Source organism: Rhinolophus sinicus, linkage group LG18 (assembly GCF_036562045.2).
Source record: "Rhinolophus sinicus isolate RSC01 linkage group LG18, ASM3656204v1, whole genome shotgun sequence".
NCBI lineage: Eukaryota > Metazoa > Chordata > Mammalia > Chiroptera > Rhinolophidae > Rhinolophus > Rhinolophus sinicus.
The window spans coordinates 8,009,009-8,022,948 of record NC_133767.1 but is presented as its reverse complement, the minus strand read 5'-3'; the positions used below and the strand labels follow the sequence as shown (position 1 = coordinate 8,022,948).

The window sequence follows — 13,940 nt, the reverse complement described above, 5'->3', positions numbered from 1 at the left end:
TACATATATTATTTCAAATTCTTGTGCATGGAAGATTTGTTTCTTCTCCCCAATTATTTATTTATTCAATCATTTATTTGTATCGATATGAACTCATGGGTATTTATTTTATACTTTGGATTGTAACCCAATACTATGTTGTTTATTTTGTTGTTCAAATTGTTCCAGGTTTGGGCATCAAGTGCCCTTTTGGGTTGGTTCTGGTGTCCCTTTGGCACGTCCCCATCCTGTTTTTTTTGAGCACCCCCTTGCTTTCTGATACTGTATGATGCTCCAGGCTCATCTTGTATTTTACCTGCCTCCGCCCTAGAATTAGTCATTTTTCCGAGGAGGCCCCCACTCCCCTAGGGTGTTTTAAAAACTCAAGGCCCTTGGGCTTCTCACTAGACCTAGGGAATCAATCCCTGGACAAGTTCTAGGTGCAGGCATTTTAATTAGTTCCCAAGTTGGTCATCGTTGAGCTGTGGTGAGCGCGTTGGGTGATACTTGGTAGACAAGACAAACAGAATAGGTGAAACAATAGGACTGTTCTGGGGGCTCATCGTGATGGCGCCCAGAGTCTGAGTTGGAAAAGGTTTTTGGGTCTGTTTTAGGTCATTTATTCATTCATTGACCCTTTCGTGGATTCTCACGGAAGTTGTGCAGCCCATAGTCTTGGCGCTGTGGCGCTGACAGCTGAGGGGAGAGAAAGACAGTAAAGCTGAGTCAACCGACAGACACACGTAACTGCAGGAATTTGTTCGGAGTATCCCAAAGGACAGGTTAGGTAGTCTTAGCTCTGATTCAGAGAACACGCAGCTAGAAATATCACTTTCTTCCTTTAAAGAAAGGCATTAGGGGGCTCAGTCTTCTTTTTAAGACTAAAAGAGCCAGCGTGTACCCCCAAAAATCAGTGCCCCCAGGTTGTGTGCAAGTGTTCTGTCCAGAACAATAAAGGTACATGCAGAGTTGGGGACAGGCTACGTTCCCCCCCATATCAGCATCTTCTCGTTCTTTCCAGTTCTTCCCTAGATATGGAAACTACAAACTTGACAATTTGGAAACCAAAACTCTTACTATTCAGTGTCATCTGGCCCCTTTGTAGGGAATTCCCGTTGTTTAACACTCAGAGACATGGAGAGCAAAGGAGGGAGGCTTCGTAAGGAAAATGAAGGCTAACAAATGTGTGATAGACATGCTCCTGTCGCATGTATACTAAGCATCGCTTACAGAGTAATCACTTAGTAGGTCAAGCTTGTTCCCATTCTGTCAGAAGTGCAGTTCACTGCTGCCCGGATTCAGCACTGTTCTCACGTTCTGGGAAGAGTTCGGAAGGTTGCATTTGCTTTGGTGGAAGATGGCATCGTGGGCGCTGAATAGCAGGGAAGCCGAGGCCATGCGGGCGGCCTGGTTTGGCTGCTCTGCTCTTACCTTTGCGGGGCCGGGGGTCCATGTGCTGTGCATGTAACTAGAGGATGATTTGGAAGCAAACCACTGACGCTTTCCCATTCTCTCTCCCCAGCTTCTTCCTGGAGAAGAACATGTTTGTTTTCTTCTTGAACATCCTGCGGCAGAAATCAGGCCGTTATGTGTGCGTCCAGCTGCTGCAGACTTTGAACATCCTCTTTGAGAACATCAGTCATGAGACCTCACTTTGTAAGGACACTCCTGACCCCTGCCTCTGTGCCCCTGAGTGTTGGCAGCGTGTAGTTTGGGGTGGTTTGGGGGTGGTTTTTTGGAATGTCTGTGCTCGCCATGTGTCTTAGTGTGCTTGGGCTGCCGTGACCAAGTACCCCAGACTGGGTGGCTTGTTTTCTGGAGGCTGGAAGTCCAAGGTCAAGGTGCTGTCAGGGCTGGTTTCTGATGAGGCCTCCCTTCCTGGTTTGCAGACGGCTCCCTTCTCGGTGTGTCCTCACGTGGTCTTTCCTCGGTGTGCAGAGAGAGACAGAGTTCCGGTGTCCTTTCCTTTGCTTAGAAGAACGCCAGTTCTGTGAGGTTAGGGCCCTACCTTATGACCTTATTTAACCTTCATTACCTCTCCAGGGCCATTTCTCCAAAATACAGTTACATTGGGGTTTAGGACTCAACATAGGAATTGGGGGGGCGCACAGTTGAGTTCTAACACCATGTTGATCCCTGCATGGTAGGAACGGCTGAGCGTTTGCGTTTCTTCTTTATATATAATTTGTTTTTAAAGAGTTAGGGGGTGCTGAATATCAGTCAGCCAATAGAACAAGCGTTGGAAGCAGCAGGGGGAGGAAGAACTTGGCCATGGAGTATGCAAAGGCGTGGGCTTTGGCACCTGCCCGACTGGCACGTGTGTGACTCCGAGCTTATTCCCTGCCAAAAAAAAAGACAGGTGCTGTCACAGCTCTCATTTAACACCCAGAAAGTTTGAGTCACTGACCCAAGGTTACAGCTCTAGCGAAGCCAGAAGCAAGAAGGAGTTCAGCCCAGGTGAGTTAGCGCATTGGTCCTCCACTGGAGGTGACTGTGTCCCCAGCGAACACTTGTCAGTGTCTGGACACATTCCTGGTCATGGTAACGGTGGTGGTGCTGGGGTGCTACTGGCACCTCGAGGGTAGAGGCCAGGGATGTGGCTAAACATCCTGCAATGCACAGGACAGCGCCCCAACACAGAATTATGTAGCCCAAAGTGTCAATAGTGCTGAGGGTGCGAAAACTTACTTCGCTCCTAATCCTCCGTGCTTGGTCACCCACTTTCTTCATTATCCCAAGGTGACCCCACCAAGCCCCAGGCCCTGCCCACAGAAAGTAGGGAAGAGGAGACCAGTGACCGAACGTCTGTGTCAGAGGCAGGCTGTAGATCCTCAAGACAGGTTTGAGAAAAGCTTCTGGGGGGTGGAAGGAGGTGGAGATGGTGTGTTTGGCCTTCTTTGGGGAAGGAGGGAGAGGCATGGAAGGGCGCTGAGTGGTGGTTCTCAGAAACGGCCACTAGAGGGTGCTGCTGTCCCAGAGGACTCTCCTCACTTTGCCCGATGAATGTGAGTTGACTCACTCTGGCTAAGTAGTTCCCCTCGTTACCAGCGTGTGTTGTGCTGGATATTTGTGGTTTCTGAAAACTCCGAGAGGGAAAGACCCAGCACAGTGGTGCAGGCCCTGGACTCAAACCCCTCGAGGCCCCAGGCCGGTTCTGGACGTATTCTCCGCGTGTCCTCCGGGAAGTTGAACGCTCCAAGCTGTAGTTTTTGCTTCTGTGAGGAGGCAACAGTCCTCTGGTTTCAGGATTAAGCATGACAGCGTGTGTGCAGAGCTTAGTACGGGGGTCTGGCAGAGAAAAGTGCCCAGAAGAGTTGGTTTTATCATTAAACCCAGCGTTCCTCCAAATGTCTGTTCTCTAAGAACGCTTTCTAAGCGCAGCTTGCCACAGGGATACTGGATTGAAGTTGAGGGGTGGGACAATGAGAAATTCTGGGGTTTCTGGACCACGTGGCTTTTCTTGTATTAGGTTTAAAAAGGGTCGGTGCCCTGCTGCTCTAAGAAACCCAGGCAGATGCCACTGGCTTTGCGGGGAATTTACTAGCGTGTTTTTAGAAGCCCTGCCAAAGTGGCATAAATCACTGCCTTTTTACAGAACTTGGATTTATGGGGGGATAAGAGGTGTTGGGGGGGAGTGAGAGGGATAGATGGCTTTTGCTTTTATTTTTATTTTCTAATTATAGAAAGAAAATTTCCTCATTATAAAACAACCAAAAAAAAAACCACACACACACACACAAACACACCCAAACATTACAAAAACACAGAAAGCAAAAGTTCTGTAGAATCTCACCCTAACAGTTGAGTGTACACTTACCATTTTGCTTTTTGTTTTATTTTCCCCAACCTACCAGTTTATCTTCGATCTTCTTATTGCCCATCCACACAGCCTTACCGTTTTGGTTCAAGGGCTGCCTTTTGCTGGGCTGTAACTTATCTAACTTGACCCTGGGCATTTAGGTGGTTTCCGGATTTTCACTATTACAAGGAGCCGTTTCACGAGTGCACCTGTTGCCTGTGACATAAGTGACAGAAGGCCTGAGAGACTGAGATTAGTTACAGACTCCCGGGTTTATTCTAAAAGGATACCACAGAAAGTCGGCTGCACGGTGAGGGGGTAGGAGAAAAATCCCAGCCAAATAATAGAGGCACGTCCGCTGCCCCCATGGTGGCCCCCACCACCCACGGAGTCATCTTGTGGAAAAGTCCCCGCTGGGCCATGATTGGAGCGTGTGGCTTTTCCAGTTCAAGAAGCTCACAGTTGCACATCTGACGCTGCCGGCATTGGCGTCTGTGCCTCTGGTGGCCCGGAAGCCACTAACCAGTCATGATAGGGCTCCACACAATACCTCAGCAATCTCCTCTCCTGCCACCTTATTTGTCCCCAACCACAGACACAATGACAGAATGAAAAAGAAGTGCTCTAGGCATCAGTATCCCCTAGGCTCCTTGTTGCAAGTTCAGGTTCTAGGTGGGTAGACTGTGGACTGTCCAAAGCATGGGATACTATGTAGCACAAGGGAAAAAGGAGTGAACTGCTACCACTGCGTGGAGCAGCACACAGCTCTCAGACGGGTGAGGGAAAGGCCGGACACAAGGAGCCTGCATCCTCTGTGTCCCATGTGTATGAAGCTCAGGAACAGGCAAAACCAGTCTATGGCGATGGGAGTCAAACCAGGGCTTGTCTCTGGAGAGGGAGTCATGACTGGGCCGGGACATGCGGAGCCTCTGGGTGGGAATGTGCTGTGTCTGATCCGGGAGGTGCTTACGCACTGTATTTGCGCAAATCCATCAAGCTGGACACCTAAGGTTCAGGAGGTGTGTATGTATGTGCGTATATAAGTACAGAGGTACAGGTACTTACCATTCGTATATAGGTACATCCCCACGTACATCAAGCTGTACACTCAAGATCTGTGATATGTGTAACTTCATTTTTAAACACCGTGAGATTCTTAGGCCCTCACCCCTGCACTGCTGCCGCCAGGCTCTGCCTCAGGAGTTGGTCTCACCAGGAGATTTTGATAACCATTTTAAGACTGCACGCTCCACGGCCTGTCTGCAAAGCAGAATTCCCAGTGCGCTTTTCTGAGCGCAGTGGCTTTCCTGGACTTGGCTGCAACCAGTTCCTGCTGTGGCTTTGCACGGACCTGGGCTCCCGGACAGCTCTTTGTGTGCGATTTGGTGACCCCAAACAGTCTTTGGCCTAAGGAACACGTTGGCCTAAATTAGGTACCTCTTTGGTGCCAGATAACTTAATGGCTTATTTCTGATTCACCCGAGAGCAGCTGTGTTCAGTCCTGGGAATGTGGTGGTGGAGATGAATCTCCCAATGATACTAGTAAGTCTAATGGCAGCTGACGTTATGGAGTGCTGGCTTTGTGTCCTCACTATTCTTCATGCTTGTCTTGTATTATCTTCTTTAATCCTCACAACGGCCCCGTGAGGAAGGTACTGCTATTTTACTTCTCACACAAGGAGACTGGGGAGTGGGGAGGGTAAGTGGCTTGCCCAAGGTCACCCAGCTAGGACGTGGCAGAGGCAGTGTGGAAGCAAGTCCATGTTCGAAACCAGTGCATCTCACACATGCGGTGACAGGAAACCCTATACGGTTTCTTAACACAGAGTGCAGGGACCTCCCCAGAGATTTGACGGGTTTGGAGCTGGGGCCCCAGATTCAGCGTGTCTGCCAAGCTCCAGGTAATGCTGTGCTGCCAGGCCGAGGACCAGACTTTGAGTAGCGAAGCTCTGAATCACCCCGCTGTCCTGCCACGCTCCTGCCTGTAGGTTCAGGAGGTGTCCATTGTGTTCTGCCTTTACCCATTTACTGGGAGGCAGGTGGGATGGTGCAGAACTCGCTTGCAGGCTGGCAGCCCAGGGGACAAACAGTGGGGCTGGCAGAGCCTGCTTTGCTAGATGGCTGGTGAGGACTCAGAGGATAAGAGGTCCAACAAGGCCCACTGCCAAGGTCAGGAACTGCGGGGCCATGGGCCACAGCTGGTCTATAGACCTGTTTTTGCTGGCCAGCAGAGTTTTATCAGGTGATTGCTGCACTCAAATCTGTTGCCCAGCTTCCCTTGCTCAGTCAGAAGCTGTCCCCAGGCTGGGCCTACATTTCTGCAAGGGCCAGGGCTGGGAGCTTGGAGGGGGTGGGGCCCAGTGCTCCCAGGCCCTCATCACCCAGTTTTCATTGCTGGCCCCTAGGAACACAGGCTCTGACATCGGACCTGAATTCAAATCCCATCTCTGCAACTTAACTGTCTCTATGTCTTCAGGCAAATGAATCAACCTCTCTGAACTTTTTTTACTCGTTTGCAAAATGGGAAGAATGAGACCTACGCGCCAGTATTGTCATGACAATTATAACGTAAAGCACTGGGTCTGGTGTTGGACGTGGAGCAGAGGTTCAGCGTGAAGTGCCTTTTCTGAACTCACGTTGCTGGACAGGGAGGAAAACTCCTATGAGGTCCTTTGTGGCATTCAGGGACGAAGGGGTCACATTTGGTGACAAAACGGGGCAGCTTTTTATAAAATACTGTGCTTTTTACTCTCATCCGTGGGTGGTTTGTGAAATGCCCACGCCCCCACGCATTTGCCCCACCCCCAGCTCTGTGGGACGGTGGTGGCGGTGAAAGAAAATGTGCAAATGCTCTTTTCTGTTTGGCGTGGGAGGGAGGGGTAACCCAGGCCTCACTCTGGCATCGCTCTTGAACTTTCTAATGACTACACACAGTGACTGATTTCTTTGCCGGTTAAAGGTTACGCTGCTCCCCGTTTGCTTGTCTAACCCCACCCACCCAGAAGCGTGTCTGGTTCAGGTACATTCGCATGGTCACCTGACTTTCTCTGCTAATCATTCCTCTAGCGCAGATTAACCTGTTTTCCTTTGTTTTGTTTTGTTTTTCTCCCTCTAGATTATCTGCTCTCTAATAACTATGTAAATTCTATCATTGTCCATAAGTTTGACTTTTCCGATGAGGAGATTATGGCATATTATATATCGTTCCTGAAAACACTTTCGTTAAAACTCAACAACCACACTGTCCATTTTTTTTACAACGAGGTGAGTAACTGCCAGAGGGGTGCAGCTGGGTGGAAAACTAGCCAGTCCGAGTAGCATCTTCCAGGGGCCTTCTGTCTGTTTACAAAGCAGTTATGTGCTCACTATTTCCTGATTTTCATAGCAACCCTGGCCTTGGGAATGCTTAAAATTTTTAAAAATTTAGTCAGTTACTCTCCTTTTTGAACGTAAAATCCAATTTGTGCAATCTGAGAGCATTATACTTGGCAGGGAGAAGTGCTTGGAAGTTGACTTGGGGTCACGTTGCCCAGTGGGAAAAACAGGAACTCCAGTCAGACCCAGTTTTGCCATTTCCCTGCTGTGTGACCTTAGAGAAGTCCCAGACCTCTGAGCCTCAGTTTCCTCCTCTGAGAAATAGGGATGATAATATATACCTTATAGAATTTTCCAGGGATTGAGTTAAACACCTAGTATGTGTCTGGCTCCCTAAAATCATAGCCATTGCTATTCTTTACAAGCTAACATTCCTGGTATTCTTCCTTCGAAGAATTACTAGAAATTTAAATAAGTAAATTGCTGTTTTTTTCGCAATGAAAAGTAGCTTGAACAATAAAATCAGTTTATCTCATACCAAAGATGCTGGCTGCCCTGGGGCTGGCTCATCCTGTGGCTCAACCACTTCTTCAAGGACCCAGCCTGTTCCATCCTTAGGCTCAACCCCTCATCGTCTCAGAATGGCTGCAGCAGCTCCAAACATCACATGCTCACATCCCACTGCTGAAAAGCCTGATGAGATCACTTCCCTCTTTGTGTCTGTTTTTAACTTCCAAAAAAACTTTCCAGAAGCCTCCCAGCAGACCTCTCATGTGTCACTGGTCAGAATTGTGTCATATTTATCACACAGTGTGTCTGGCATTTGCGAGTGGCGTGGCAGGGCATTTCTGGTTTGGTATCTCGTGAGGCTGCTGTCATCTGAAGGCTAGATTGGAGTTGAAGGATCTGATTCCTGGGTGACGCACTCAGAAGCCGGGGCAGGTGGTGCCGGCTGTTGTCAGGAGGCCTTGGTTCTGTAGGTTTCTGCAGAGGCTGCCTCATGGCGTGGCGGCTGGCTTCCCCCAGCATGAATGATCCAGGACACCAAAGCAAGCTGTGACACCTTTTATGACCCAGCATCAGAAGCCACGCACCATTACCTCTGCCTTATGGACTCTTTAGGCCCCAGGGGTCAGCTCTGACTCATTGTGGGAGACACGACACAAGCATGTGACCCTAGGAGGTCAGGATCATTGGGCCATCTTGGAAGCCAGCTACCACACGGCCACGTGGCCGGTGTCTTCTGATTGGTGGTTACATGTGCTGTCCAGCCTGTGTTTGAAGTCAGACTGTAGTCCCACACATATCCTCTGAGTTTGGGCAGAATCCGTGTAACTGTCCCCATGTGATAAAGCAACGGCAGCCTGAACCTTGATTTTCGTTGTCAAGATTAGTAGTGGGTTCGAGCTGGCCTCAAAGGGAAGAAGTACTAGCTGCCAACCACAAAATGTGTGGCAGTTTGAAAAATTAACATAGTGTCGCCCAGCACCTGGCACATAGTAGGTGCTCAGTAAATGTGTCCAGCGACCAGGTGGATGACAGCGTTCTCTGGGGCTCTCGCAGGTGGAAGAAAATCCACTGCAAAGTTCAGACCAGAGAGGGGCCCAGAGTCTCCTTCCACTCAGGTGCATCTGGGCTTCTGTGCACCCACCTGGGAGGGCAGGATGCTGGGATTCTGGGGCCTGAGTGATGGTCCTGGAAGAACATCCCGCTGGTCGCCAGGGCAGTGGGTCTGGTGTCCTCTTTTATGTGAGCCACTACAGTAGCTACCAGTTGTTAAATGCACACTTGACTTGTAGTGCTCAAAGTCATTGTGCCCTTATTAGACAGCTGGTACTTTGCTGGAAGTGGCCTCTTCCCTACGCCCTTATTGCTACCGGTGCCCTCCAGAAGGCTCCAGAGCCATGGGGAAAAATTGGCCAGAAGAGGGCAGCAGAGCACGTCCCGTGAGGCTCCAGGCCCAGCTCCTACTGTGCTTTCTGCCTTAAAGCTCCAACAGTGGAGTTCTGTGGTTCTGAACTGTTTGGGTCTCTTCTGATGATTCCTTTTTAATGTCAGGAGATTCCTGAGACCCTCCTCTGCCATGATAATGCTTACACTTTTCGTATTTCCAAATAGAGAAATATATAATCGCAAGAGAGGTTCTGAATTTGGTAAAACTTGACACTTGCCTGTTTCAGCAGCATCTAATAACAACAACTAGCATTTCCAGTGAGTGCTCATTAGGTATCAGGCGCTGGGGTTGGAAATAATCTCATTTAATCCCAGCAGTTATGAAATGGGAATTATCATCCCCGTTTTCTAGATGAAGAGACAGAGGCTTAGAAATATTATGTCACACAGCCAAGAAGAGGTAGAACAGATCATGAGCCCAGGTCTGGACCCTCTTCTGTTTCTTCCGTGGTCTCGTGTCCCCATCCCTTCCCACATTCCCCGTTAGGAATGAGCCACTGGCTTGAGGTTCAGGTTGGTAGCATTTGTTGGTCTTTTACTGAAGTCGCTGCTAGAATTCAGAAAGCTGGGGTGGGGGGCAGGCCTGTCTTATGGGATTGACTCCTTTTTGGTACTTCTTTTTTTTTTTAGCACACTAATGACTTTGCCCTGTACACAGAAGCCATCAAATTTTTCAATCACCCCGAAAGCATGGTTAGAATTGCTGTAAGAACCATCACTTTGAACGTCTACAAAGGTAAGTTTTCCTTGTGATTTCTACCATGGGAGTCAGGCCTCACTCTCCGGTGTCTATGCGTACAACTCTCTGGGAGCGCTTTTATTATAGCTGTGGTTGCTGGTCTCCCAAAAGGCCTGCCGTTCATTGGACATTGAGCTGGGCCATTACAGAAATGTTAACTAGATAAAACAGAGTTGTTTTTAAAATGTCAGATCGAAATTGTTGTGTTTTGGCCTGTAAAATACGACTTCCAGGGGGTAGGATATCTTTAATACATAAAAGCACTTCCTGTTATGAACAGCAGGGGGCAATATTGTATTCTCAACCAGCTGCCAAGCCCAACCAATTCCTCCCTTCTTTCAAGATGTGCTTTATGCCCAAATCCTTGCCTCCAGGAGAAAGCCTTCCCTGGCTCCCTGCCCGCACCAGCACAAAGGCTGGCTGCGCACAATCCCGACCTGGGATTGCCCTCCAAGGCAGTGCCTTCTCTGCTGTAAGCCAGGGTTATTTTCCCTGCAGTCACCACACTGGAGCTGGGACTATGAGTGTTTTCTCTCAAGGACCAAACGGCTTTGACGTTATTACTTAAGATGACCTCTAATTGGGAGGGGGCGGGAGTTCCCAGGGACTCACTCCTGCCTCGCTCAGGGATTGTGTTAAATTGAAGAGGCTTTCTAAGAGCCCAGGGGGGGCCCATCCGCAGGTCGCAAACTAAGGGCCTGAGAGCTGAATCCAGCCCTCAGACAGGTTTTAATTGACTTTTTTGAAAAAATATGTAGTCGCCAGTATTTAAAAACTGGGAGCTCTCGGGTAACAGTCTGAATTTCTGATTTGAAAATGGAGTTTGGGCTATTCCAAGCCCATGGGTGAGCAGGTAGGGAGAAGCAGCTGTCCCCTGTGGGGTCCCACTCCCACACCCAGTCCTGCCAGCTTCATTCACTGAGTCTCTGGCCAGCCCTGCAGGCTTCTGAGTTTGCGACCTGGTCCAGGCTGCAGTTCTGCTGCCTCCTGTGCTATTTTCTCTTGTTCTCTGTTAACCTGTGTCTTTCGGTTTAGATGCCTCCTGCCCTAGCTCTGTCCCTCTGAGCAGCTGTCTCACCATCCCAGTTCCTAACCCTGTTAATCGCTGTCTGTTTTTGCCTTTCCTCCAATGACGATTCCCGTGTTCCTTATTCCAGTGTCATGTAAGTTGTTTATTAACCTCTGGTTTTCTGCTTTCTTAGCCTTACACTTACATGTAAATACAGGAAACTTGCTTGAAAATGGTGTAGCTTTTGTTGTAGTCTAGCTAAACACACTGCTGATACATAGCTTTCTAATGCACTGTTAATGTGTAGCCCAATTAATTCATTTTATCAGTGGGAAAAAATAGCGTAAGAACTGCCTTGATGAATATAGTTTTATGAATCAGATAACAATTTTCAAGTATTTCCAGGAAAGACAGAAAAGATTCAGATTATAATAGAGGGCTTTTTCATTGTGGTTTTTTAAAATTTTAATCTCCCCCAAGTTATGTTTGATAGCTTGACTTTTTTTTTTCTCTTCTTTTGTGAATTTTCTCAGTGGATAACCAGGCCATGCTACACTATATCAGAGATAAAACTGCTGTCCCTTACTTCTCCAATTTGGTCTGGTTCATCGGCAGCCACGTGATTGAACTTGACACCTGTGTGCAGACTGATGAGGAGTAAGTGACCTCCCAGCCGTGCTTAGAGGTAGACAGAGTGGCTAGGGGACACTTTCCTTTTCATGGAGGAAAAATAAACATTAGAACAAAACTTACCCGCCTATGTGTAGGCAGAATATGGACTTCATGCTCTAAAAGGTTCCACCCACCTCTCCACTTTTTATAACAGTGGAAAGTTGGAAACAACTCATATTCCTCCCAGAAGGGGTTAGGGTAAGTAAATTCAGTACACCCATAGATAGGGTGTGAGGCAGCTGGGAAAAAGATGAAAATGGTCCCTCAGCTGGTGAATGGATAAACAAAATGCGGTATTTACATACAATGGAATAGTATCTGGCAATAAAAAGGACCAGAGCTCTGACACATGCTACACCGAGGATGAACCTGGAAAGCATTATGTTCAGTGAAAGAAGCCAGACACAAAGGACCACATATTATATGATTGCATTTATATGAAATGCCCAGAATAGGCAAATCCAGAGATTTGTAGATTAGTGGTTTCCTAGGGCTGGAGGAGGGGGTTTATGGGGGGAAATGGGAAGTGACTACCTTTGAGTATAGGTCTTTTTTGGGGGTGTGGGGATAAAAATGTTCTAAAATTGATTGTGATGATGGTTGGACAATTCTGTAAATGTACTGAAAACGTTAAATTGTGTACTTTAAGTGGGTGACTTTTATGGTATGTGAATTATATTTTAGTAAATCTGTTAAAAAAAAAGTTAAGATGTTGATTTGGACCCCAGAATGATGAATAGAGATTTCAGAGCAGAATTTCTTAAACTTGGCGCTATTGGTCTTTTGAACCAGATAATTCTCTGTTGTCGGGTGCCGTCCTGTGCACTGTAGGATGTTTAGCAGCCTCCCTACCCACTAGATGCCAGTAGCACCCCCTTTCCAGTTGTGACAACCAAGCATCTCTCCAGACATGGTTGAATGTCTCCTATAAGGCAAAACGGCCATCGGTTGAGAACCACTGTCCCAGAGTAAAAGCTTTGCACAGATCTGGTGAGAGGCACACTTAGATGGGGTCAGGACAATAAAGGGACCCAGGAAGGAGGTCTCCTGGGGGGATGTAGATAGATAGAATATTTGTCCTTATATTGAGAAAGAAGCAAGGATAGGTGGACGGCAGATCTGACAGAGTATTTGGGAACAAAAGGACCCAAATAGACATGAACAGTCATGGATGTGACATAAGGAGGCGCTTAACTCCAGAAAGAAGAAAAAGTTACACAAGGAAGGAAACGAACCCCGAGCCTTCTGGCTCTGCAGTGACTGGTGACTGTTGGGGGGAGGGAGCGGAGGGAACACAAAGGCTCTGTCACAACACGAGGTCAAGACATAGTCTCTAAAGTGGCTCAGTCACGAAACAGAGGTCCTCGCAGATTTGATAGAAATATAGGAGGAACTACCCGCAGAATCAACTGAAACAGCTAAGACCCGCTTCCTCTGGGGCGTGGGTAGGGATGGGAAAGGCTGGGCCAGGACCTGCTGTTTTTATCAATCAGATTATCAGAACTATTTGAGTTTTAACCCATCTGCATAGATTCAGTAAGATTTTTTTTTAAGTAAAGGTTTAAAAAGTGAAGTGCATTAAATATCCTGGTAAAGAAAAATTTTTACAGCATCTTAAGTGAGGTGAAAGCTTGCGAAACATTGAGTATAAATGTTCTAGGTCTCCAATGGGGGGTAGGCTCATCGGTACTCATTATACTGTCAGGTTTTACAACGTGTTTGCTCTAAATATTTACTAAATATGTTATTAAAGTATTGCAAGGAATAATTATCCAAAATGATGTAAAAGAAGCAAGATGGATCCCATTTATACCTTTTTTTTTTTTGAACATAGACGGATAACACCAGCATTTTTGATGTGATTATAGGGAGAGAGAAGTGCGGAAAAATAGACTGTTGGGTCACAAGTCCCAAAATATCTGTTAGTGGTGGGACTATCGGAGACTTAGATTCTTTTGTACTTTTATTTTTCTCCTTTAATTTTCTGTCTTCTAAAATGGCCATCTATTACGTGAGGAATATTCATAATACAAACAAAACATCTTACCCTATCTAGATTGCTCTTTGCAACAGATACCACTTTGGGGGTAGGGAAAGTGTACCCATTGGCCGTTTTAGGGGTTCCACCCTTGACTAGGTTGGGGCTGACCAGTATTGCCTGCTGCTTTAGTAGGAGCAGACAGAGACCTTGGGGCCTGGGGGGGAGGGGGGGGCTGTCATGTCCTTGCACTTGCCCCACTTGTAGTCCGAGCCAGCGGGGTCCCGCAGCTGCTGCGAGGCCTGCTTTTGTTTTCAGAACTCCTCTGGAGCGGGTTCATTAGTGAGGATTTATTGCTCCAATCATAGTGTTTATCTGGGGAGGCAGGGGATCTTGCCACACTGGCTGGCGGATACTTGTGTGAAATGGCTTGCTAAGAGCTCAGCTGGTTTTTGCTTTGTTTACCCATCTTGTTTATGGTGGGGCTGGGGGTGGG

The 13,940-nt window shown here is 47.6% G+C and overlaps 1 protein-coding gene across 11 annotated transcripts in view; it reads left to right on the top strand.

Moving 5' to 3' along the window:
* Positions 1 to 13,940, top strand: part of CLEC16A (C-type lectin domain containing 16A) — a 190,103-nt gene that overhangs the window by 13,579 nt on the left and 162,584 nt on the right. For 7 of the 11 annotated variants that reach the window (XM_074323098.1, XM_074323101.1, XM_074323097.1 and 4 more), the window contains exons 3-6: positions 1,502 to 1,635; positions 6,894 to 7,042; positions 9,677 to 9,782; positions 11,328 to 11,451. In XM_074323098.1, coding sequence (XP_074179199.1) covers positions 1,502 to 1,635; positions 6,894 to 7,042; positions 9,677 to 9,782; positions 11,328 to 11,451 — 513 coding nt within the window. Of the gene's footprint in view, positions 1 to 1,501; positions 1,636 to 6,893; positions 7,043 to 9,676; positions 9,783 to 10,831; positions 10,949 to 11,327; positions 11,452 to 13,940 lie in introns of those variants that run through there. The other 4 variants (XM_074323102.1, XM_074323104.1, XM_074323103.1 and 1 more) reach the window with 2 other exon arrangements.